Source organism: Oryzias latipes, chromosome 22 (genome assembly GCF_053564925.1).
Source record: "Oryzias latipes strain Hd-rR chromosome 22, Olatipes_Hd-rR_3.1".
Classification (NCBI taxonomy): domain Eukaryota; kingdom Metazoa; phylum Chordata; class Actinopteri; order Beloniformes; family Adrianichthyidae; genus Oryzias; species Oryzias latipes.
Window position 1 is genome coordinate 9628053 of NC_136258.1, and position 26991 is coordinate 9655043.

The 26991-nt window shown below is 45.8% G+C and overlaps 1 protein-coding gene across 4 annotated transcripts; it reads right to left on the bottom strand.

Annotated features, from left to right (window-relative positions):
• Positions 1-40: 40 nt before the first annotated feature.
• On the bottom strand, positions 41-22478 carry rab3gap2 (RAB3 GTPase activating protein subunit 2 (non-catalytic)). 4 transcript variants are annotated; one of them, XM_023951993.2, is made up of 35 exons: positions 22087-22478; positions 20838-20926; positions 20643-20751; positions 20483-20564; positions 19841-19888; positions 19689-19764; positions 19500-19601; positions 17760-17859; positions 16328-16426; positions 14636-14784; positions 12013-12092; positions 11619-11711; positions 11385-11524; positions 11068-11263; positions 10815-10958; positions 8835-8917; positions 8692-8756; positions 8285-8375; positions 8080-8201; positions 7800-8010; positions 4841-4938; positions 4670-4778; positions 4425-4585; positions 4177-4351; positions 3893-4012; positions 3362-3468; positions 3216-3282; positions 3040-3110; positions 2926-2961; positions 2773-2847; positions 2362-2577; positions 2200-2289; positions 1911-2117; positions 1673-1837; positions 41-443 (listed from the first exon to the last, which is right to left on the bottom strand). In XM_023951993.2, the coding sequence occupies exons 1-35, from the start codon at positions 22193-22195 to the stop codon at positions 291-293; spliced, it is 4038 nt and encodes a 1345-aa protein (XP_023807761.1). In that variant the 5' UTR covers positions 22196-22478; the 3' UTR covers positions 41-290. The 4 variants fall into 4 exon arrangements, with proteins under 4 accessions (XP_023807761.1, XP_023807760.1, XP_078796486.1 ...); XM_023951992.2 differs by having other exon boundaries at positions 2722-2847; XM_078940360.1 differs by having other exon boundaries at positions 7800-8201.
• Between the last annotated feature and the right edge of the window lie 4513 nt (positions 22479-26991).

Sequence of the window (26991 nt, forward strand, 5' to 3'; positions counted from 1 at the left end):
TTATTCCTTTGGAAAGCCATTGAGAACAGACGCACCGAAGTAAAATACGCTTCTTCTTTATTTACATCTGTGGACTGATAGAAAGCAGCAGAGACGCTCGGTTTCCCCGCCTTTTTGCCTCCAAACCGTCCGACACTTCTGATGGATTCATCTCCAGAGTCATGCACAAGTTGATGAATGAAAACATTTTAAAAGCAGCTTCTGTGTCCACACATGAACAGAGACATGATGGGGAGGGCCGTGTAACCTCCAGCGCTTAGGAAGAGTCCAGAACCAGCGGGCGGGCGGCTTCAGTCCTCAGCGGAGAGGACGTCCACAGCCTCCAGAAGGTGTAAGGCCAGGGAGTACTGGGCGTGGTTTTCTGGCAGGATTTCAATGAGGCGGCTCACCAGCCGGCTGGTCTGGGACAGAGGCACGAGGGGGCACCGCAGCTCACCGGGGTCCTGCAGCAGGACAAGAATGACAGCAGGTCAAAGGTCATGTCTGCTTGACAGAACAATATATTTAGAAAATGTGAGGAATGCAGGTCGTTTCTGAGAAAATCCTTGCAGCAGAATAAACACGTCAGCAACAACAGCTGCAGGATGAGGAGAGGTTTGAATGATCAACATTGCGATGGCGACAAAACCTTACGACGCACGAACAAAAAGCAAAACAACCAAAAACGTCATTTCACTGCAACAGTTTACGAGTCAACCATCGTCTACATAGAGGCCATCATCAAACATAAAGGACTCCATCTGATTGGTCAAACGCATGAAGGCATTTGATTCCTGAAATACTTAAAGCACATTTAATCCTTGTGCTATCCTAGGCACTTTACCATTGGGAGTTGGGTCATCTAGACCCACTAGACAGTGCTCTGAACCTTTTTTCTTCAATGATTTGTGATCTTCACTGGTGTCCATGGATTACATGAAATCTTTCCACCTTTGTCATGGTAGGGAGAACACGTCAATGTAAGTATGGGGTCATCTGGACCCCAAAGGATAACACAAGGGTTCAGGTTACCATTTATACGTATTGCAGAGCTTGATAGCGTGGTAAAGATGAATTTGCAATTTATTGTGAATTTAATTATTTGCAACAATCATGTTTATATTGATTTATTCATTTCAGGAATGAATGAATTGATGCACAGACAGGCTGCAGGGATTCATGTGAACATGATTCATGTCAGAGATTGTGGTTGAAGATACGATTCAGGTGATATCTGGTCATTTTAACCCTTGTGTTATCTTAGATGACCCAACCCTTCCATTGACGTGTTCTCCCTACCATGACAAAGGTGGATAAAGGTGGAAAGAATTCATGTAATCCATAGACACCAGTGAAGATCACAAATCATTGAAGAAAAAAGGCTCAGAGCACTGTCTAGTGGGTCCAGATGACCCTACTCCCAATGTTAAAGTGCCTAGGATAGCACAAGAGTTAATGACATCACATGTGTGTTGTTGCTGTGATTGGCCGGTTTACTTTAGAGTCACATAAACCTGCTGTTCCTCAGTCCAGATGGTATTTTCTAGGATCGATTAGAATGGATTTATTTGATTTTGAATTGATCAGTTGGATGAAGAACTGGCCTCAGTCAGATGGATTCATCGATGAGTCGACTCGTGGTTCTACACGGTTTATTCTGGGACGACGTTCAGGGCGGGGCTGGGTTTCTTACCATAGCCTTTAGCCACGTGCAGAGCGTGGGGGGCAGGCGGGCCAGCAGCTCCATGGCGGCATGGGTCTGGCTCTGGCTGTGCAGCAGCGAGTAGCTGAGCCTCTGACCCGTCAGCACCAGCAGCTGGGAGCCCAGCACGTCCTTGTCCTCCACCTCCAGCGTCAGCTGCAGGCAGACACACATGAAACGGGTGTTTCCAGAACCCATCCGTGTCCAACGGCAGCCTGTCCGGCCTCACCTCTTCAGCCCGCGAGTCCAGGCCCTGGCTGTACAGCTCACAGACGAGGTGTCGCCGCAGGATGTCTGGGTTGATCTGCAGAAGGGTCCCGAGCTCGAGGCACAGGGAGGGCCACCAGTCGGCTTTGGGTCCAGTGGAGCCAGAGCAGGCAGAGTTGGACGCGTCGTCTGTCGCCTGAACCCAGCCGGTCAGCAGCCGAAAGAGGAACTGAGACACACGGACGGAGTCATGAGGACCTGAGCAGAAAGGTCGAAGTGCATTAACCTCTGAGCTCCTTCCCGCCTCTTGCCTCCTGACGCAGGGCGACCACGGCGGCGTCCATGTCTCCGCTGGGCATGAGCTGGATGGTGGTCAGGTCTCTGAAGAAGGCGTTTTTACCCTGCAGAGCAGAAACACTGCTGTGGTCAGACCGTCTTCCTGCTGGTCCTACGTCTGACTGACTCCTGCTCACTTTGCTGTCAAACAGGCTGAGCGGCTTGACCTTCACGTTGAAGGTCATGGCAGCGTGTAGCACTGAAGCTAGCAGAAAGTGATGCTGCACCAGCGGGTAGTGGACCCCTTTTTGCTCCAGGGCCAGTTCCGCGATGGATGCAGGCCCACTGGCTCCACTCCACACCTCCTCCACTGACAGCTCCGGGGCAGAGACCTCCTGCATGGCAGAATCTGCCTGCAAGCAGCACACAGTCTCAAAAGGTCAAAGGTCATCTTTAAGATGGCCAAGCAGAGCAGCTCCTCATGCACTGTCAGAGCTGCAGGATGCTTCCTGGCTTTCAGGCACTGCTCCATGCTTGCTTCTGCCGCCGTTACTTACGTAGGAATGTAAAAAAGACAAAGGGCTGAGAGTCACCAAAAACCCAGTCACCTCCATGAGGATCTGCAGCAGCTGGACACAGCAGCTGAGGAAGGCGGTCAAGGCTTTGTCTCCCATCCCCACGTCCTGCACACAGCAGCAGCACGCCGCCTTAGCTCCAAGCCTCTGAGTTCAGACTTCACACGGAGTCCAGAGGTCACTTACCCGCCGGCACAGACGATCTTTGGGGGCTTTGCCGACCTGAAAGACGGGATTTGGGTAACTGTCCATGTACAGCTCGTCATCACACACAGAGACCTGGACTGAACCTACAGTTACCTTTTCCATGAGGTAGGCAGCTGCAGAGAAACGCTTGACGATGAACGTGGTCCACATCATGGTGGAGATACCTGCAGACATTTGCAGAGCTTAAGGGCTGCCCCTGTGAGCGGCTCGTGCACGCGCCTCGTGCACGGCGGGGACAGACCTGCTCCGTGTTTCTGGGCGTTACTAACCCAGCTGAATGTGAGGACTGGACACCAGTTTCAGATGCTCCATGGCCCAGGACAGGTATCCAGCTTCCTGAGGAAACAGAACCCCGTTAGCACGTTTTGGACCACGTTTGAGCGGAAGCTCCGCTTTCAGGGGTTTGGGTACGCGCCTCCGGGTCTTTGTTCCACTGCACCACATGCTCCCAGCAGCAGTGGGCGAACAGCAGATCAGGGGAGAGGGAGTGTGGGAACCGCTGACACACCGACCACAGGAGATCTGGAACCAAGAAACAGCAGTTTCAGCAGAATCCACTCTAAACAGAAGAAATACAACGGTAAAACACGCACGGAGGCATGCACATGCACACGCACGCACATGCTCACACACACGCATGCAGGCTCACACATGCATGTACACACACACACATGCACGCACACACACACAGATGCATGCACGCACACACAAACATGCATGCATGCATAAATACACGCTCACACACACATGCATGCATACACACACACACTCACACACACATATGTGTAACACCAGCTAGGACGATGACTGTTCTGGTCTCGAGGAACCGACGGCACACACATCTTAGCCGGTCAGAACGTTTGGAGTTTGTCAGAACTTCAACGGATCCATGTCGGATTGTTTTGACTCGGGTCAGAAATGCTCACAGAAGACAGTTGTCCATCACCTGCCATCTGGTCCTCTGGTTTCTCCTTTCCTCGTTCTTTTTCCGTCAGCATTTCTCTGAGTCGTTCGGGGGCCACGTGTTGCCTGAACACCCATTTGGAGACGGCGTCTGCGATGCCTCCTTGAAGGACAGACATGAGTGTAAGCCAGAGAACGTGTGTTGGAGCTAACAAAAGCCACAGAAAACGGATTTGAGAGGCTTCTGAACGGTTGCTATCACGATGATCGGAGAAAATCTTCCTTCCTTCCTAAAAGGAGGGAGCAGCAGAGGCGTTCATCTCTGACCTGTGCCCCCCTCCAGCAGCGTTTTGATAGAGCACTGGACCGGGGCGCCCCCTGCTGGTCCCTGAGGAGACGGCGTCAGAAGCAGAGTCTGCAGCACCAGCACGTCCTCCAGCTGGCGAACGAACACCGCCCACTGCTCCAGCTCCAGCGAGACCGCCTCCCACTCCGCCTGCAGCTGCCGCACAAGAGCAGAGGCTGCTGTGAGCGTCACGCCGCTCTGGAAGGTGGAGGGGGAGGAGCTAGCCTACCTTGCTGTTTGACAGGCTGGTGATGCTCGCCTTGGCTGCACGGTGGGCGACTAATGCAGCCAATAAAGCAGCAGCGGCATTGTGGGACTGGACGCACGCATGTCTGACTTGCTGCCACCAGGGGGAGATAGACTGTGGGTCCCAGGAGTCCTCAACTGTACCTGAAGATGAAGAGAACGTTTTTATGAACCTGGACCACAGCCTGATGTCCTTAATGAAGGACGCTAAAGGGAAGAAAGACCAACCTTTCATGTTACTGAGAGCCACGAGTTGCGTGTGCAGATTTTGAACGGTTTCCACTGGTTTCTGAAGCACTTCTTGCTCCATTTGCAGCCACACGGACAGCAGCAAAGACTGGACACAGAGAAAAAGTCTTGAACTTGTTCTCCAATCCTTCAACTTCCTTTCAGTCTTACCAGTAAGTGCTGCGGACGGATGCCAGCCTGGTGCAGCGCCTCACACACCTGATGGTTTGGACTCCTACCACTAAGACTGTCCCAGAACAGGAAGTAGCCTGTACAGGAGAGAAAACGGCGCTGAGCGCTGTGGAACAGATGACGTTCTTGTCCCCCTGGTTCCTCCTGACGCTGAGACTAAACCCTCTCTGTTGCCGTTTATGCCTGCAGCCTTTTGAGGACGGAAAGGGTTAAAGCAGCTGAAGTGTGGAGGAATGGCGCTTGCCGGGGTGGAGAGTACCATTATGTTCCATTACTATAGTTTTCTCTGGGAAAACTGTTTTCACACCAAAGCTTAAAAGCAACAGATCACACAGATTCCTGTATCGGAACCTGGATCTATGGGTTCTGTGGGGAATGACACGACAGCAGAACACGTGTGACACATGTGTGTAGACGGAGAGGGCCAATCAAGCATTTCAGTCCCAAATACTGCAGGTGATCCCACTAGAGATCAGTGAGGTCTGGAATGTTCATCATAGAACTGTGAGAGACAGAATGTACAGACAGAAGAATCCAGGAAATCCCATTTTGCAGAAGTCATAATGGGGCAGAAAATAGTCATTTATCTCCTACAGAAAAGCAGGAACTGTCCCTGACAGACCTGTTTCTTCCGGTTACCTGTATTAATGTCACCTGTCCACACCCTCAAACGGTCACACTGCAACTCTCCACCATGACCTAGACCAAAGAGCTGTCTGAGGACACCAGGGACCACATGGTAGGCCTGGACCAGACTAAAATGAACCAATCTATGATAAGCAGCAGGTTGGAGAGAAGAGATCCACTGTTGGAGACATTCTGATCATCTTCCTCCACCTGGAGCTCCATGAAAGATCTCATCTGGGGGGGCACAACTTAAGAACTGTGAGGAAACAACCCAGATCTACACTGGGGGGGTCAAGGTGCTGAAGAGAACTGGGACCACAGAAACAAAGGTTACTAGAATAACAGGCGACAACATCATGAATTCAAATCCTGCAGAGCTCCAGAGGACTCCTGCCTGAAGTCAGCACACGTTCTAAAGTTCTCTAGACACCATCTGGATGACCCAGAGGAGGATTAGGAGAACATCATGTGGCCAGATGAGACCAAAATAGAAATCTTTGGTTACATCCTTAGACCCCAATATCCACTGTGAAGCATGGGGGTGGATGTATCATGGTTTGGGGCTGTTGATCCATAGTAAGGAAAGGATGAATGGATCCATGGTAAGATTTTGGGCTAAAACCTCCTTCCAGCAGTGAGAGCGTCAAGGATGAAACACGATCTTCCAGCAGGACAACGATCCCAAACACATCGTCACACAAAGCATTCCAAGGTTCTGGAGTGTTCTAGACCAGTGTTTTCCAACCTTTTTTGAGCCACAGCACACTATAACCTTGTTAAAAATCCTGCAGCACACCAGCATCAAAAAAAAAAAAAGGAGAAACAAACTCATAGTCTGTATTGATCTACAGTCCCTCTGCAATCTCACATGCATTTATGTGATAATTGTGGCAGAAAAAGCTGGAAGCTGCAGCTGTTTTTTCTAAAAGATGTAATAAAAGTAAAGTTAGAAGATTTAAAAACTGTTTGATGTGTGTTCGTTGTGGTTTGAAGACATCAAAGGAAGACTCATTGTGCGCCGAGACGCTGTCACTTTAACCCAATGCATCATGGGAGATGTAGTGATGGCAGCCAGACTCTCATCTCTGAGCTACATTGTTTTGTTCACTTGTTCCACGGTCTGACTCCGGATTCTGTGGAAAGCTCCACCGCTAAAGACGAACTTTAGCTGGTATTTTTGTTGGAACTGAGAGACTTTATGAGCTAAATCGGAACAAGGAAGTGAAGACTTTATCCACTTCTGATTGGTCAGACTGATGACGTATGATTAAGCCTCCAAGAATGATTGGAGGAGACAGATAAAGCGGGACTTTTCTGAAAACAGCTGACGCTAGGGCTAAATAATTCTTATCAAAATGTCGTTAATAGAATCAAATAAACACAAAGAAAAAAAGTATTTTACGATCTTTTATATTCCTAACTACTCAGCGTTTTGTCAGGGCCTGTTTGGATGAACACAGAGCTGATATCCAGTGCCATGGCACACTGGTTGAAAAACACTGTTCTAGAACGTTATGGTCTCTGGACCTGAAACCAACAGGGAATCGGTGGAGCAGCACAGCTCTTGAGAAGATCTGCATGGAACAGAAGCTACCGTGTGGATAACCATGGGTTGTGTTTGAATTCCTTCACTTCTCTGGTGCACTATATAGCGTGTTTGCCATTTTTTTGCGCCGTCCGAATCAACCATGCCAAAATCGAGTGACTTAGAAGTTTTCTAGAAGTCTCTGTGAAAAACTAGTCAATGCTCACTAGATATAGACCACAATGCATTGCGTTTATAAACCATCCATGCTTTCATCATCAGAACATGGTGGATTCATAAGTACTCCTCGTAAAATGTTTATTAGATTTTTCCTCCGTGACATCGGTGACGTCAGGCGTCTAAATCCAGGACACTAGTCAGGGATTAGGGAGGGAATTCAGACACAGCCCGGTAATGACCTTTGACCTCTGTCATTGGCAACCAGGGTTACTTTTGTTTACTGACCAAATTCTGAATATTTAATTTGATAAATGAAAGATGTGATTTTCTGGATCCTTTTGTTTACATTCTGTCGTCTCTGAAGAACATTCCAGACTGTCGTCTTTTGGAGAGGGACAGCTCACAGACGGTCAAACTCTTTTGTTCATTGCCAACCCGAGACATCATGCTTGACATTTCTGTTTCATTTTGCCTGTGAAACCAGCCCCCCAGCGGTAGAGGTTGTCTTGTAAGTGAAAGTTTGCCATGTCCTCTCAGGTGCCACAGTCCTGTTAGAGCTAACGTTATGAGCTAAAGTAAAGACATAAATGCAGAGTATGGATTTACCAAGCTGGTTCCACTCCGTTTCAGACCTGCCAATCACTTGTACCTCCCCGTCCTCGGAGCACTCCATGTGGGACAGAAAAGCCTGGACAGGGAGGGGGGAGCTGGGCAGGTCCTGAGCGAAGGAGACGCCGGGCTTTGCAGCAAACTCGGCATATTGCTGCAGCACCGGCAAAACACGGAGCAGCTCATCGTCCAGGTCCTCCAGGCCGTCCTGCAGGGATGAGGGTGAGCAGAACCCATCTGCCGTACCAGACTTCCCCTGTCGATCTGCACCACTCACATGTCCCAAAGCGGGCTCAGAGCGAGCCGCAGCCTGCAGCTGCTGGATGTTGGTGTAGAGCTGGAGCAGCTTCAGCTGCGAAGAGCACAGCTGCAGCAGAGACACGTCCACCTCCTCAGGCGCTGGGGAGCAAAAACAACCGTCAGGATGTCTGCTGACAGAGCGAGTACAGAAACGCTGGGTACAGAACCAGAACCATCCTCACCCTGCTGCTGCAGCGCCTCCTTTAGGGCACCCATGACGCTGGTGAGACAGGAGGCGGTGACGCTCCTGTTGGACAACAGAGACTCCAAAGCCTGGAGACCAGATTTAGAGAGAACTGTTGGTTCATGGACACGAAGACGACTCCAATAAAAACCCTGAAAATCCCCCATTTCAAGCAGAAAAAGCCTGTTGTCCATCAGACTAGTGACTAGCTAGACTGACTAATGGAGCATGAAGTCAGAGACTCCATTCATCGAGTCCCTGTGTCTGAACTTTGTCCTGTCTCTACGAGTTTCACCCAAATGTTTCAGAAAGACCAGAATAACAGCTCCACAGGGAACTGTGTGTGACTGCAGTGGGTTTTACTTACACAGGGAGAGCAACATAAAGAGCAGCAGCCTCTTTTACCTGCTTCTTTATTGCAGGATGCTTGATTTCCAACAGAACACTTCTGGCTTCATTTTCCAAAGTCTCTAAGAAGCATCAGGTAAACAAAAGAAAACAGCTGTTATCATTCAGAAAGAGCCTGAGGAGGTTTTCTAAGTCCTTACCGGGATCCATGTCTCTGGTTTTTAGTGCAGAGGTGAGTCTCTTCATGAGATGCATGTCTTTGGCCTGTTCACTCTTTTTGTCACTGAAATGGAGGCAACACAACAGAAGTGAACCAGCATGTGTAGACATAGCTATAGAAAGTCAACATGCCGACCACCAGGACAAGACCACTGGACCAAGGTGAGGCTCCTTCATCCTGATGCTGCAGCCTTCCTGCTCTCATGGTTGCTTCGCAGCCTCTTTAATTCAGGTTCTGCCCGGTTCTTACATGACTATTGGAATCAGGGCTGCACAGTTGGGATTGATAAAGAGGTGAGTCTGATCATGTTTAGTGTTGGCACTAGATTTCATTTTCCATTCAGTCAATTCAAGCACTTTACAAACCTTCAAAACCAGCATTACAGCTACTGGAGGTGTAACGACGCAATTCATAGTCTATCAGTTCAATGATCCGATTGGATCCGATTCCGTAAATGGATCCAGACCATCTTTAGCAAACAAGTCAACTAGAATGAATGTCAAATCCATTCACATGTTAGTTTCCTAAAGTTCACCACTGTTGTTTTTCCACATCCAAAGAATCCAAAGGGAACATTCTTAGAACATTCTAGACACTGGATGGTCACATGACTTTATTCAAAGTCTGTCCACACATTGGACTGGAATGATGGACTGATCCGTGTTAATGACATCACATGTGTGTTGTTGCTGTGATTGGTCGGTTTACCTTAGAGTCACATAAACCTGCTGTACCTCAATCTAGATGGTATTTTCTAGGATTGATATTCATGGCCGACGAAGTGTGCATTATCACTTTTTAACGCACGCCGAAGCCTGAACCTGCTTCCCCGAAGTGCGTTAAAAAGTGTTAATGCACACTACGAAGGCCATTAACCCGCTTATACCATGGTCACTGACAAAAGCAATAAATATTAACCAGTTTTTAGTCCTTAATTCTTGTTTTTTTTTCCAATTTGGATCACTTTTCTCACAAAAAGCGTACTATTTGTTACATGGTGCGGCGTGTAACAAATAGGCCGCGTCGCGCCGCACCAGTCAAAATTTGGCGATATAAAGCGATGTGTATGCTGATCTTTCCGATGGGTTGAATAAAGCATCAGATCAGAGAGAAAGTTCACCTCTTACTGCTTGTTTTTGTCCAGATGATGAAGCTAAAGGTTGTTTTAAAGAAGCCGGCAAAGTGATACCAAATATTTAAGCTAGGTGATTGGAACTTCTTCTTTCACCGTGCGGTTATCCCGTGGTATATCACTTTTTAACGCACATCCAGCAGCCAATCAGAATCGAGTTTTCCCCCGGACCATGGTATAAAATCGATTTATTTCACTGAATCGATTTCATAACGTTTTAGGTCGAATGGATGGTTGATAGATCTGGTTGGATCCTAGGAATAGAAATGGGTTCACCCAAACAATCTCAATGTTGTTATAGCTTTTCATTCATACCTTCATCTTCTAAACCCGTTTTGTCCTTTTTGGGGTCATGGGGTTGCTGGAGCCTATCCTGCCCATCCTGGACAGGTCTCCAGTCTGTCTCAGGGCCACAATCACACACCAATGCACACTCACATGCACAGCTAGAGACAACTCAGAGTAACCAATGGACCTATGAAGCATGTTTTTGGACGGGGGGAGGAAGCCGAAGAAAACCCACGCATGCACCGGGAGAACATGCTAACTCTGGTTCAGGTCCCCCAGCTGGGAATTGAACCAGGGGCCTTTTTGCTATGAGGCAAGAGGCTAACCACTGCACCACCATGCACCTATTTTTTGTCCTCAACATTTTTCACAAAACGCCAAAAAGACTATTTGAAAAAGTTTTTTAAATGCTGCAAATGCATGAAACCTAAAACGGCAGAGAAACGTCCATGAATGAAGCTCAGTTCAATCTGCTGCAGCTGTGAAGGATGTCAGGTGTCCGTGTGATGATGTCTTCACTGAACAGAGCGTCTGACCCACCTGAGGGCGAGGTGGAAGGGTATGTTGACCGTCCTCAGGACCCCTGAGCTGGGGTCCAGCAGACACACCTGCTGGGTGTGGAGCTGCCAGCCCTGGCTGGTCACACTGTTCACGCCCATCAGGCGGTAGCCCGCGTACAGCAACCTGCGAGGACAGACACGATCTGCACCCATCTGGGTTCATGCTTTTTCGTTGTTATGGTAACCTTCTGGCTTTCTTATCCAATGACAGTCCAGAAAACAACCTGGTTTACCTGCAGTGTTTGCCCACAGTGAAAGCACCAACACGAGGCCCCCGCTGCATGGCCCACACCTCCAGGATTCCTCTGCGGGGGGCATAGATGATAAGGAACAGGGCGTGGCGTCTGGGCATGGAGCCAGTGGGGGAGAAATCCCGATCGCCACGTTCCTCACGAACCTGCAGCCAACCCAGCTGAGCGTCTCTGTAGCCTGAAAGTAAGACCAGAGGTTCAGAGAAAAGTCCAGAACACTTCCTGAATGGAGACTGAAGGATCAAACCCAGCAGGGAATATTATATATATATGAAACATCAAGGTCATCTTTCCTTCACCTTTCCACATGCGAATAGAAATGCCCCGGGCCAGGTCCAGCAGTGTGACTCGACCAAAGTCATCCGTTACTCCCGCCAAGGTGTTGCATGGGGACAGACATATGGACTCGCCGTGGCGTCGGGAATCTGGCAGACCAAACCTGGAAACAGAGCAGTGGAGTTTAAAGACAGAAAAGCTCCCAGCTGCCGCAGAATGTGGAGGACACTTTGGCCTTTCCATAACGGGACACCCACCGGATCCCTAAGGGGGTTGCAGGCTCAACTTTGGGCCTCTGCTTTGGAGTGCTGTCTTCTTCAGTTTTGCTCTTGTTCCATCCTAACCAGCCACTGAGGAGAAAACAGAGGAGCTCCCAGAAATGAAACATGAAGTCAACACACCGAAAGAAACACAACGAAAACAAACCAGATCAGTCTGGACTGCATGAAAAGACCCAGATTCATTGTTGAACCATACTGATTACCAACAGAGAATCACACACACACACATGCAGACACACACCGACGCACACACACATACACAGACGCACACACAGACACACCCACACACACAGACGCACACAGACACACACAGACACACACACACACCCGCACACAAAGACACGCACACACACAGACGCACACACACTACCTGGCTGCACTGAACAGAGCTGAGGTGAGTTTACTGGCTACAGCCATGGCCACGTGGGACAGCAGAGGTTGGGAGCTTCCCTGCAGACACAAAAGGACAAAGAAAAGACAACACTGCATTTACTCACTGATCTACAGGGGGGGCAAAAGTATTCAGTCACACTTCAGTTGTGCAGGTTCTCCCACTTTAAAAGATGAGAGAGGCCTGTAATCTTCATTCAAAGCTATACTGAGACTCTAACTTTAGTCTGATTCTTAAAGAATTTGATGGTGGAAAATAAGTTTATTTGGACAATAACCAAACTCTGCCAGACACAGAGACACATGTGGCAGACAGAGAAGCAGGTCTGCCACATGTGTCTCCTTAAACACGTAGAGGCTCATCAACCACAGAGACATGTAGTTTGCATAAACTCTATTCAATGCATTCTGGCTGCTCCACCACAATCATGTGTACCTTTGGTGGTTTTTATGTATCAGTTGGGTCTCTGTTAGTTTTTTGTCAATACTTATACCCCGCCCCGATAAGGGCCGGGTGCAGATGTAGGGTTTATCACGCTGCACATCTGGCTGCAGGTTTCAGTAGCTCTGTGGTTTTTTTGCAGCACGTCATGGACAGATGGTCATCCAAATAGAACTGATGTAAACTTCTAGAATTTTCCCTCATAGGATCAATGTTTCCGGTTCATCTTCACAAGGGTTGGCCTATTCCTCCATACAGCTCTTCTCTACAGCAGCGATTTCAGGCTGTGGCTGGGCGACAACCCCAAAGAGGATCTATAGTAGGGCTGGCTAGTCCCGGTCCCTGAGAGCTACAACCCTGATCGTTTTCCCGCTCTCCCTGACCAGATTGTTGCCGTTTAGCTGACTCAAGTGGTTCGACATCCTGATTGACTGAACATGCCTGATTTAGGTAGTCAGCATCGATCAGTCTGGGACCGGGGTTGGCCAGCCCTGATCTTATCAGGTAAACATCTGGAGAAGGGCTAGAGGCCACCCCAGGACCTTAAAATGCTTCTTGCAGGTGTGGTGGCATTACTGGGATGCAGCTCAGCTTTCTTTCTCCTTCAAACACGATGAGTAGAGTTCTACCAAAAGGTTCTATTTTGGTTTCATCTGACCATAGGACATTCTCCCAATCCTCTTCTGGATCATCCAAATGCTCTCTAGCAAACTTTTGACGGGTCTGCACATGTACTGGCTTTAGCAAGGGGACACTGCAGGGTTTGAGTCCCTGGTGGTGTAGTTTGTTACTGATGGTAGCCTTTGTTATTTTGGTCCCAGCTCTCAAGAAAGGTCCTTCAGTAGTTTGCTTTTAAAAAACTTTTTTTGCATTTGCATAACAAATGTTTTCATGCGTTGTGTAGAATCTCGCTTTTTTCCTATCTTTGATTTTGCTGAGATAAGTTTGAGTTTAGCGTGACAAAGCCTCCATTAAACAGCCGCTGATTGGTCCAGATTCTAACCAATCAGGTGTCTCTGTCTCATTTTGACGGTGCTTGAAGGCAGACATGGACTTTGGGTCGGTTCTGTTCGTACGGAATTCTGCCGTTTTCAACCATTCTGGTCCGTTTCTGTCAGAGAAAAACCCAGAAGGAGCAGCAAAGCAGCTAAAATCGAACTGAGTTTTGTATTTATATACATCAGTGTAGCGACCAACGTGTTTAAAACGTCTGCAGCAGAAATAAAAATGTCAGAGCTCCGACTCCGTCCAGCAGTCTATGGACTATGGCGGTAGCAATAGTGGCAGTTATATCACGCTAAGAGTAGTCACCAAAATCAAAGACAGGAAAAAAGCAAGATTTGACACAACGAATGCTGAAACATGTTTTGCAAACGCAAAAAAAGTTTTTGAAAACGAAAAAAAGTTTTTGAAAGCAACACAAATTTGAAAGCAAAATAAAAATAATTGAAAAGCAAATATTTAATATTTTCATTTGCATCTTAGAAAGTTTTGTTTGCAACGTGGTGGCAGAAATATCACTCAATACACGTGAGCCGCAGTCGACCTTTGCCAGCATGAGTCTGTCAAGGATCACGATCAGATCCAACATCTCTGAGAGGTGATGCCACAAAATTCAGGCAGAAACCAGGAAAAGATTCTTGGACATTTCATTGTTTTGCTCACTTGAATGACAGTAAATGTGTTTCTGATCAGGATCTGAATCCTGATAGTGATGGACAGGTGAAGTTTCAGGAGAAAAAGGGGGTTAACTCTAACTTCTTATGTTTGCAAGTTTAATTTAGTTTAATTTTTCTTTGATTCGCACATTTACATTCTAGGCAGGTGTTTCATTTTTCTCCGTAGCCCCCTCTTGAGTTTATTGTCGGGATTGCTTCAGTGTCAGATGTAAAATATTCAGTCTGTGTAAAACAGAATAAACCAATTTTTTTTATGTGAAATGCATTTTCTTTTAGATCCATTGTCCTCTGTGAAAGAATGTGTCATGATAACTGATTAGTTACTATGTTGGTTGAGGCATTTTTTCCAAATGAGTAAAAAAAAAAAAAAAATCTGCTTTTTGCTTTTATGTTACTGGTTCGGCCCACTTGGGATAAGCCGGGTTGAATGTGGCCCCTGAACCAAAATGAGTTTGACCCCCCCCTCCCCAACAGCCTCTCACCTCTACAGCATAGTAGAAGCCTGTGAACGGCCCGGCTCCGACGGTCACATACTGGCTCATTGCAGGGGGGCTCCCCTTGACTGATGCATTGAACCCTCCAAGGATTGAAGCATTCTTCATTTGGTCAAAGACAGACAGAGTCATAATACCTGAAAGCAGGGAAAAAGTCAGTAAAGGTTAAAGTTCATGTTTTTCTTCTCTTTTATGTCTGAAAGTACAGAACACCTCAAATAACGGGGGGGGGGGGGGGGGGCTTCTGGTAGCCAAAAGACCACTAAATGTCACATAACTACATAGGTCTGTGTCACACATTTTTACATGTCATTTGGGTTGCGGCCCATGCGTGATAAGCGTCATTCATAACGTATGGTCAGTAACGAGCACAGAATTATGTCTGTGCTGTCTCCTTGCTATTTCTACAAACTGGAAAGATGACTGGACTTTTACGTTCTCTGCATGGAAGGCCGTGCTCATTACAGTTTCTTTCTGTCACTTTAATGTGCTGGATGACAGCGGTACACCTGGGGAAGGGGTCCACAGGCTGCTGCGACATGCATGTGCAGTTAATAATAATAATCCATTTTATTTATAATGCACTTTTCATTAAATGAAACCTCAAAGTGCTACAAGATATGAATAAAAACTCAATTAAAAAGAAAAATATGTGCACATTTGAATAGAAAATTAACTTAAAACTATAAAAGTTGCACTTAACAGGCAAAGAATAAAAACTATCAGCAGTCATAGGCTTTTTAAAACAGAAATGTCTTTAAAGGGGCTTTAAAAGAGTCCAGGGTCTGTGATGTTCTGAGATGAACAGGAAGGGAGTTCCAAAGCCTTGGTGCAGCAGAACAAAATGCTGTGTTGTCTCCCATCGTGCGGAGCCTGGGGGGGGGCCTGAAGAAGGAAAATGCCTGATGAACGGAGGGTACGGGAATGTTTCTGGGGCAAGAGGAGTTCCTAGAGGTATGGTGGTGCCTGACCGGCCATGCATTTATAGGCGATGATGAGAAGTTTGTATTCAATCCAGGATGAAACAGGAAACCAGTGCAGCGATTTCAGGATGGAGGTGATGTGTTCATATTTCCTGGCTCCTTTTAGGATTGTGGCTGCACTGTTTTGGATGTACTGAAGTTTTGTTATATTTTTGTTGGGAATGCCAGAAAAGAGGGAGTTGCAGCAGTCCAGCCTTGAGGAGATAAAGGCATGGACAAGTGTTTCTGCGTCAGGAAGCGATAGAAGGGGCCTGAGTTTGGAGATGTTTCGTAGGTGGTGGAATGAAGTCTTGTATAGGTCCTTTATGTGGTTGTTGAAGTTTAGCTGAGGGTCAAACTTTACTCCTAGGTTGGTGACTGAGGAGAGAAACCATCATGCATGCCTTTATCTCCTAAAGGCATGTGGTGAGATGGGATAGAGCTGCAGTGGAGTTTGGAGCAGTTTTTATGTGGATCTGTGTGTCATCAGCATAACAATGGAAGGACAACCCATGTTTACTGATTACAAGTCCAAGCGGAAGCATGTAAATTATGAAGAGAATAGGGCTGAGAACTGACCCCTGCGGGACACCACACGTCACAGGGAGCGGTCTGGACTTGCATCCTCCCATGAGCACATATTCAATCTATTCAGTTAAGGAGGTGTCTAACGTTGTTCCTTAAGAGGACAAACGTTCCTTTGCTTAATGACTCTTACCTATACTGCTGTGGTCCACGATGGAGTCCATCTCCTGCAGCCCCCACTTCTTGTAGGCCAGGGGAGGAGGCGGGACCACGTCACTGCCAGCTGCTGTAGCTGCATGAGAGGGAGGAAACCAAAGATGGGCGTAACATTATGCTGCCTTGGCTGGCATGCTACGCAATAAACTCAGGTCAGGATAACCGATCAAAGCCTCAAGTTGTATGAAGAAGTCTTCAGTCAGTGTTTATCTTTCTACATGTAAAAGCTCCTGTTATTTTTTAGAAATGCTGCACAGATGACAGACGCACTCTCTTAAAATTAGGAAGCAGCCGTCAAACTCCAAGTTTTCAGTTTTCCACAGCTCAAACTCTTACTGAACAAGACTAGAATGGCGGGTCCTTTTCAAAACCCCATATTCTGCTTTCATGTGAGTAAAGGACAAAGTGAGCTGAGCTGTTGAGCAAATGCAAGAAGATCCTGCCATCATCTCCCCATGGCGGCCCTCATGCATCAGCAGATGTTTCTAGAAAACTCACTCTAAAAGCTTCACTTCACAACAACTACAATAAACCAACATGCTTTTTCATGAACGCCTGGTTAAACGTGAAGGCTTAGGCTTGCTTTACCCCCTCGGTTAAGAAATTTGAGGAACTTTGTTGATGTTGGACTAGGCGTCATGGCGGCGAAACGGAGATCTTCATGGAAGGACTGAAGAAGGGAAGATGGCTACCAGATTATGAAGACTCTGCCTGGAGGTGGTGTTAAGGTTAGAAGGTAGGTACATTTAGGGTGGAGGGTGAGCTCTGCTGCTGTGAGACGGTTCAAAACCAAACTTGAACCCCCCTCCTTATGATTATAAGTCAAATTAATTTGATCCTTTAGGACTCTGCTGTTTTATTTGCTGTCCCTTTGTGCGATTCTTAAATGATTCGCCTGACGGAGCATTTGTGGCTGAAGAAAACACAACTAGCTGAAACAATGCTGGCTGTTGAACTGATGCTTTTTGAGATGGAGTCTGGTTAGACCGCTGGGTATCACTGACCCACCGGAATCACTGACCCACAGGAATCACTGAGACGTGTCCCAGAACTAATCCGGAAGACGTGATATAAGAAAAAAAAGCCACACGTTCTTTGAACTTCAAACGGTATCAAAACCAAATAAACAGCTATTGAAGAACAAGTCATGAACTCAAATCAAGACTCAAGTGTCATTACTATTGTGACAAAAAGATTTGGGCAGAAATATGATGGATAATTCTATAAAACACACAGTTAAAAGCAGCTAAACAAGAGCTAAAGCTGCAGCGTAGCTACTGTTCATCTCACTGGTACCTGAATGCTGAGCAGCTAAAACTGCCCCCGCCCCCACGGCCAGCAGGGAAAACACAACATTCAGTAACACAACATGACAGCAGTCTGACACACACGAGGACAAGGCGGCTCACCTCTGGCCACCTGGTTCCTGCAAGCTCGCAAAGACTGGAAGAGACTGAAACCATCGATGGTAACCATGGCAGCGGGGTAGAGGATGCTCAGTTCTTCGTGCTTCACAAAAAAAAAAAAAAAAAAAAAGTATTAGACGAGGAACCTGATTCACATAAATGCTCTGAGACAGACAGAATGGAGAGTCGGAGCAAAGCATGGCAGCATTTTTACTATTCAAAGGCAGAGAAGCTGCTTCACTCTATAAATCCCAGAACTCAGTTCTTTATAGACCTTTAAAAAGGTAAAAAAAAAAACAAGAAATTAGTGCTGTCATGCAATTACTCTTTTGTGTGATTAACTATCCAAGACCTGTAATTAATTTAATTAATTGATCTTTTAATCTAACCTAATAAATGCTGTGAGAAGCCTGATTTTAAGCTATTTTCATAAAGGGTCTATTTTAAGCAAAACCAACTTTTCTGAGCTTTAAGTGTTTTATAATCTTCATTTCTCACTATAAACATCCCCAAAGTGGTATTTTGATCCATTCACACATTTCTGAGTATTCCTCTAAAAACCTGCTCTCTGAGCACCAGCCCCTCCCAATTCATGAAAACGAGAAGTACCTCACATTGTGACATCACAAAGTGAGGAACCGCCCCTTCCAGGAAGAGTCTGTGCTGCCAGCTCCGCCCCCAGGCTAACTGACACGCCCACTTTCTCAGTGGAACCAACTGTGACCGGCTAAACTCTTTTATTTATATGAACAATATGAACGTCCATCTTTGTAAAGGTTCAGATGTTTTGTTTTCATCTGAGAAACTCAGACATGATGCTGAGGCCGATTCTAGGATGATGTCATGAAATGGAGGAGAGAGAAAGGCGGAGCCTCAGAGATTGAGTTGTCTTTCTTCAGGTAGGAAAATGAGTTGCAAAAATAACTCATATTTCATAGATTAATGGTTCTTTAGTGTGTCAAAGGTCATTTATGATCATATCTATGGATTTACTTTCCTCTGAAAGAATTTGGAAAAGCAGAATATAGACCGTTTATATTTGTGACATTGTGGTGCAGCAAAAGATCAAAATAACTATCTTAAAAAGTGGATTGATTAAGTTTATTAAGTACAAATAAAAAAAATAAAAATCATCGGGTCGAGAGTCTTGGATTTAACACATAAAAACAGCAGGAACACTTCTGAGCAATCCAAAAATATTGACCATAACCTTTTCATCAATACCATAATACTAATAATAAGTCGTCATTCCTTATTCCAAGGTTTACCGTTTGTTGTGATCAGCCCTCCATGTACCCCATTAATGTATGATAAGGAACACCTGGTCGGCCTTTATCCTTTACATGACAGATAATAGCTGTGCCGGTGTTTTGCATTAGTTCTGGAAAGAACTACAAAGTCGCACATTAATGATGTCACAGCAGCGGCAGGCGCCTGCTGCGTACAGGGACAGTAAGAGCGATCCAAGTCGTGTTTTCAGCTGAGCTGAAATAAAACGTTCCTGCAAGTAAACAGCTGAACCTTCGTCTTCAATCTGAGAACACGACAATAATCCTGTAGATTAAAAATTGGATTAAGAAAATTTTAAAAAATAACATGCTAATTTGTCTGTAATCAGTTAATTGTAATTAATGCGATATTTGACAGCCCTACAATAAATATGGTTTTAAATCACTAATACTTCTAATCCATCAACTGATAGACCCAGAATTAGACAAAACAGAACCTGAACACCGCTCTCACCTGTTCAGCTACTCCAGGATGGCGAGGGATCTCATAGGTGCGACATTTGAGTCTGAGAACAGGGTCCTCATGCAGTAACTGAGCCAGAAGCAGGACCCCACCCTGAAGACACAATTATTTTTATAATTACAAAACAGACTGACATTAGCAGTAATGCAGCCAGAAAACCAGCCTAAGTCCAACAGGTACCTCTGTGTAAAAGCGAACATAACCAGAAGTGAAGCCGACTACAACACAGGTCCAGTCCGGCCGCCCAGTGGAGCTTCTACACACAACAACAACAAGGTAAGTACACACAAATACACACTTTTTATGTCAACAGTCGACATATTTGCTCTGACCTCTTCTGGCTTGCCAGCGGAATTGCTATTGCACTGCTCACACACTCTCTGGAGAGAAAAACCCGTTTTAACTTCATCAGCATCTTTATTTATAAAGCACTTTAACACAAATGCCACTGTACAATAAAAGATAAACACGATAAAATTGTTAAAAACTAGTTTAATAAACTAATGAATACAAACATAAAGATAAAAGAAAACTTGAGATGTAAAATAACTGGGACTGCATCATTTTGCACGCCCAATATTTCTGTTTTTCATTTCATATCCAATAAATTTCTGCTGCAGGTAGGAACACAAAGTGAATAATAATTAGAGAATGTGGTTAAGGAGGGAGATTAAGTAATGACAAATAATAATTTAGAAAACCCTTAATGCCTTTTAAAGATATCAACTCTGTAGAACAAGAGGACAACAGGCATAAGTTTAATCTCTTTTTAAGTTAAAATAATGTAAAAATCTCTTTACCTCCTTAATCGTAGCTTTGCTTATTTTGTAAATACAGTGAGATTAGAACAGGACTACAGTACATAACAGAGTCCATCAGTCAAAGAGCCGCTTCAACTGAGAGCCAAACTAAAGCTTGGGTTGGTCTTTGACATGATGGAGAAGCTAAACTACTAAGAACATAAACAATCGGACCCCTCCTCAGTGCTGAGCGTTCCACTCCAAGAAAGCCCCAGGGTCATCTCCTCTCTGCCACTCTCATCTGTACGCCACTTGGCTGCAAAGACAAACACAGAGACACCTTTCAAATAAAAACTACTGCTAAGAGTCAGGCAGACTGTGTGTAAGGTCTGACCCGAGAGGAAAACCGCCTTCTGTTCCCGGGCCACCACCAGCAGGTCAGAGCAGGGAGAGAGGGAAACGATGCAGTCATGGAGCCAGGGTCCACTTGGTGCTGCACAGTCCTGCAGAGCAGAGACAAGCTTCACCTCTGTGCGTCACCATAGCAAATCCTAAAACATTAATAATAGAATAAAGCAAAAGGCCAGACCTGTGTGGAAGAAGCACCTTCCTGCACTTTATTATTCTCAGTGTCCCATGCTGATTCCCAATCTGAGGTGTCCCAGGAAAGTTCATTATCTGGAGAAGATTCCAACAAACGTCAGGAAGAGGATGTCTACATAGAGCTTAGAGGTTTTGTCTGTTTATTTCTCTGTCATAAACAGAAGGGAAAGATACTACTGACATAAACAGAAAGGAAGTGACTTAAGCTGTGTCCGAATTCCCATCCTAACCCCTAACTACTAAAAACTATTTAGTGTGGGACTATCTAATGCTCTGAATTTTAGTGAAGTGAAAGTCTAATTTATTTGAACGTTTTGTGACGATTATTTATGAATCCACTGAGTTCTGGAGATAAAAACGTTGATGGTTTATTTGAAAAATACAATTTTTGAAAGCAAAAATAGTTCAGACACAACGCATTGTGGTCTATATTCGCCAATCTAGTGAGCATCAATGCACACTGGTTTTCCGCAGAGACTTCTGGGAAATTTCTAGGGCACTGAATTTTGGAATTGTAGATTCGGACAGCACTACAAAACAGCGAACGCACTATATAGTGAAGGCATTCAGACACAACCTTAGTGTTGAGTGTTCTGGGGCGGCAGTGGCTTAGGTGGTTGAGGAGGTCAGACGGAGATGGAAGGGTCAGTGGTTTAAACCCCGTCCCCCTCAGTTAACTGCCACTGTGTCCTTGGGCAAGACCCTTCACCCTCCCTGGTGTGTGAATGTGCATGCATGAATGTCCAGGTGATGGTCAGAGGGGCCGTAAGCGCAAACTGGCAGCCACACCCCCGTCAGTCTGCCCCAGGGCAGCTGTGGCTACATCAGTAGTTACCATCACACAGTATGAATGAATGTCCGAGAGGAAAACCAGTCCAGTGGTACAGTTCCCAAATGCCACGCGATGCTGCAGAGAGACGTGTCAGCCAAGACACTCCCAGCATCCAGACACTTGAGGTACTCAGGGAGGACTTCGTCCACTCTCAGAGCCTTGCCACTGAGTCAGTGACTTCAGCTAACTAAATACATAAACACAATGTAATGAAAAACTACTAGTTATGATCGTTCATGGTCCAGATATGACATCCAAGCTGCATCTCTCACAATAACTTTACTGGGAAACCGGAAACATGAATGTGAGGAGTCTGTTTCACAAAAAAATGCCCGTCATCATCATGGCCACATTATATGTAACCTGCCGGCTAGAAATGTGCGGCGGGAGGCAAACACTTCACCTGCTTGGTTCCGCTCCTCCGCCGCATCGGGTTTCTGACCCTGGAACAAAAAGTCCCGAACGGTTCTGAGCTCTTGGAGCCGACCAAACTCCAGCAAGCTGCAAGACATCCCTGCCGCCCGGCCGATCCCGTCGGGAATCCAGCAGACGAGGGGTCGGACAGTTAGCCTTAGTTCCTGCTAAAGGCGCGGCAGAAGACTTCCGGTCACGTCCGGCGGCGCGTGAACTTTGTGATTCCCGACGACAAACGTCCAAGTCCCGTCGAGCAGCTCCTTCAGCGACCAGGACAGGGGTTTACTCTCGCCTGTTGTGTTGATGACACATCGTTAGCATCGGAACACTGCTGCTGTTGTGTTTCCGGGTCAGGGATCCATTTGGAATTTCAAAATAAAAGCATCGCAGGAGCCTCTTGTTTTTATCAGCAAAAAAAGCTGAGTTAAACTTTTTTCATTTGAAATCAGATGTGATCGTAATTCTTCTACACTTAATATGTTCCAGTGGTGTTTTTCTCTCAGCTGAGGTCGCTCCATCAACACTTTGGAGTTTGCTGCATGCAAAGCTTTTTGACATTAAAATGCGTTCAAATGTTTTATTTCCCTTCAATTCTTCACAGAAGGATCCAGATCCATGATAAATAATTAATGCAGAGCCTTCAGCTCTGATCTGCTTGCTCAGCTGTCGGACAGGACAAGTTTAAATGAAGGACGCAAATACATTACTATGCAATAAAATCAAAAAAGAAAAAAATCATCAGAGATTGTAAAATGTTTGCAGATATACACTTTACCAAAAGTCGTACACCTGAAGTTTATTTGACTAAGTACACAGTGATTGAATATAGTAAGTAGACTACAGTACTTGCATCTGGTATGTAGGAAGTATACTAACGAAATATTTCTAAATTGGAACATTTTTATTTTCCATAATTTAAAAAGTAAACTTCAAGAATACTGCCTAACTTTAAGTACAGACTAAGTTTACTCTGTAGTACACTTACATAGACAATCTCCTCCTGATCATTTAATGGCTTTGAGCCTTTTTTTTTTCCTCTTCTGGGTCTCGATTGTTCAAGCAGAAGTCCTTCCACTACCCTACATAGAAACATTATTCACAGAAGTCCTCGCGTTTTTAGCAACATTTCTGCATATATTTAAAAACTAGATGTAGTTTGTACTACTGGAACCCATCATAGTATAAAAAAACACATTTACAAAGGTGCAAACGTGAGCTGACACCTGTGCTCAGGTGAGTGTTTTTGTTCTACGGTGGTGGATGATGGAATGCTAAAAGAGTGGAGCACCCGGCTACCCCCACACCAAGACCCCTACTGCAGAAACAGTGGCAGCCAGGGCTCACCAGACACATAGCAGATCCAGATCCAGTAAACCACCCTCGACCAGGGGGGTCCCCACAGGGGCCACAGGACCGCCACAGGGGTCCCCAACGCCAAAGAGCAGGGGGGCACGGAGAATGCAAGCTCCAGCCCAGCCAGAAGAATAGCCCTCTCTGCACATCAGTGGACCCAGCATTGGACTCCACACACTGGAGAGCCCCCTCCCCCCAGCCCCAGACAAGCACCCCACCACCACCTGGAAGTTCTGAGCATCCCCCCACTCCAACCCCAGGGACGAACCAAGGCCCCCCAAGAGAGACCTGCCCCACGCTCCAGGCAACCACTTGTCCGACCTTGGGAAAGTCCAGGAGAGAGCAAGACAGGGGCCGCTCTCCCCACCCACGAGAGAAGTGGGGGTCCCCCACAAGTGAAGGGAACATGGGCCAACCAGGCTCCCAAACTGATGGAATTTTGGAGAGGGGGAGCGCTCGAGGGCAAGAACCAGAACCCGCTCCACAGGGACACGGACACCCCCAGGCTCAGATGGTGGATAGATTCTCCAAGCTAGTCATTCTCAATTCATCAGAATAATTATTCAGCAATTTAGCAAATACTTGCATTTGTCCTTAATTATATTATAAAAGTTTTGGACTTTAAAAACTGACATTTCTTTGAAAATGTCGGTTCCAAAACCATTCTGCTTCTGGTCAACAGAAAAGAAATACAGGTTTTATTGGAAAACGTGCATTTTTGTGCTTTTATCTTTTTCAGGCTCTTAAAAATGAGTAGGCCGTGTATTTTTCACTACCTCACCTCCCACATCCACGCATATCAGTGGTACAGTGCAAGCACACATGACCTCACAAACACAAACTCAGCTCTTGGGGGTGCCCAACAGTTTCCTGAACGGAAACCTGGACACAAAAAGTCAGGAAACAATTGGGTGTCAGGGAGGTCCTTGGGCTCGTTGATTTCCGTGTCCCAGGCTGCAGATGGTTGAATTGTTGTTGCGTCTGCAGTTTTATGGCGTACAGAAACAACTCCCCATCTGGTTCCCACTCTTCCTCAGGATGGACGAACTGTTGACACACAAAAAGAGACGCCACCGATGTCTTCAGACACAGAAACAATGAACTGGTTATGCAAAAAAAAAGATGTGACATGATACATAAAGATTAGAAATGTGTTATTCAACACAGGTTCTGTGATGACGAGAACCATTTAGGTCTATATCTTATTTAGTTACTTATCAGAACAAGAAAATCGTATCCTCTCTATAAATATGAACATAAACGTTGGAACAAGAAGCAGTTGGATGTAAAATTCAAACCAAGTTCTGTAAGTTCTGTCCAAACATTGTTTATTTTGTTCCTAGTGGTCTTTTCGTTATGATGATGCTGATTTTAGCCAAGATCTAAAAACTTGGTGTTAAATTTAAAACAATTTTTCAGATTTAGATTAAAAACTTATTTATTAGGACATAGTGTCTGCAGAGCAGCAGGAGTTTATTAGAAATTCACCTCTGAGTTTGGTGGTGTGTTTTGATTTTGCGGCATCCATCTCTTTACACTCTCTCCCTCTAGCTTACAGCCCCTCACACCCCCATCCTAACATTAGCGGTGTAACAAAAACAGCAGCAACATCAGATCTATCCATCCGTCCAGTTCTGATCCAGATTCCAGCTCAGACCAGGAAAACAAAGACGTACACGGATCTGTTTATAACAATAATAATAATGCATTTTATTTGTTAGGCACCTATGAAGGAACCCAAGGTCGCCGTACATAAGAGTGAAAATAAAATTAAAAGTGGGGACATTCAGATGAAGGGAGGAGGAAGATCTGAGGGTACGGGTGGGTGTGGCGACATGAACAAGATCTGATAAATACGAGGGAGTAAGGTTGTAGATGGATTTATAAGTCAGCAGAAGTATTTTGTATGTAATCCGGTGTGTGATTGGTCGCTAATGGAGAACAGGTGTGATGTGCTGGATGGAAGGTGTTTGACAGACAATTCTGGCAGCTGAGTTCTGAACAAAGTGTAGTTTTCAGAGTTTTTTGTGGAAACCAAATAGAAGGGAGTTGCTGTAATCCAGGCGGGAAGTGAAAAGACTGTGCACTAGGACGGCAGTGGAATAAGGACTGAGGGAGGGGCGAAGACGACAGATGCTGCGAAGGTGGAGGGTGATGCTGTCGATGTGTGAAGTGAAGGAGAGGTGACACCCAGACTCTTAACCTGAGGGGAGGGGGCAATGGAGGAGTTTTCAAAGGGAATGGAGAAGTTCTGGATGCTGTTTATAATGGATTTAGTGCAGATCAGGAGAAGTTCGGTTTTATCATTGTTTAGTTTTAGGAAATTAGCAGTAAACCAGGATTTTATTGCAAGAAGGCAGTCTGTGAGGGAAGTGGGAGGAAGAGTGGAATTTGGTTTGGTGGAGATGCAGAGCTGAGTATCGTCTTCATAACAATGGAAGTGAATCTTGTCTTTACGGAGGATTTGACCAAGAGGGAGAAGGTAAATGTTAAACAGGGGTCCCAGGACAGAGCCCTGGGGCACACCTGTATTGACAGAAGCTGTGTGGGAAGTGAATGTTTTTAATTGAATACATTCGGTGCGACCAGAGAAGTTAGAGTGGAACCAGTTGAGAGGTGCGTTTGTGACACCTATGGCGGACAGTCTGTCTAGGAGGATGGTGTGAGAGACGGTGTCGAAGGCTGGCTCAAATCAAGTAGGAGGATGGAGAGTTGGCTGGAGTCAGCAGCAAGGAGGAGGTCATTGGAGATTTTGAAGAGAGCTGTTTCTGTGCTGTGAAGCGGACGGAAGCCAGACTGGAATTGTTCATAAAGGTTATTCTGAGAGAGATGCATTCGAAGTTGTTCTGCAACAGTTTTTTCAAGGATTTTTTAAAAGAATGGAAGATTAGAAATGGGGCGGAAATTGTTCAGGTTGGAGGGGTCTAATCCTGTTTTTTTTAGTATAGGAGTGACAGCAGCCTTTTTGAGAGGAGAGGGAACAATTCCAGTGGTGAGCGAGGACTGAATAACGTTGGTGATGAGAGGGGACAGGGAGGGAAGAGTAGCTTTGACCAGAACTGTAGGAAGTGGATCAAGTTGACTGATAGAGGATTTAGAATGTTTAATTAGCAATTTCATGACTGATGGTAGAGAAAATGATGAAAATGATTGTGATGAAAGTGATGTGGGTCCAACAGGAATGAGGGAGTTGGATCGGAGCCAGGATTTCCTAATAGTTCCTGATGGATGTTCTCTATTTTTGAGCTGAAGAAGGAAGCCAAGGTGTCACAGAAGTCAGAGGTGGGAGGTGGGTGAGGGTGGTAATTTGGTTGTCTGCAGGTGGATGATCAGAAAGTGGCGGAGCTGGGAGACTGTGGTCCGCCCACTGTAGCACCTATGTCACACCTACATGCTTTTTCAAATGCCATTTTTTCTTCTGGTCCTGATTCACAGAGTAAAAAAACACCCAGAAATAGTTTAAATCTAAATTTTTTTATATATATGTCCTCCATCTTGAGAGAAATGCTAGAAGAACACATTAAAAACACTAAAAACTCCA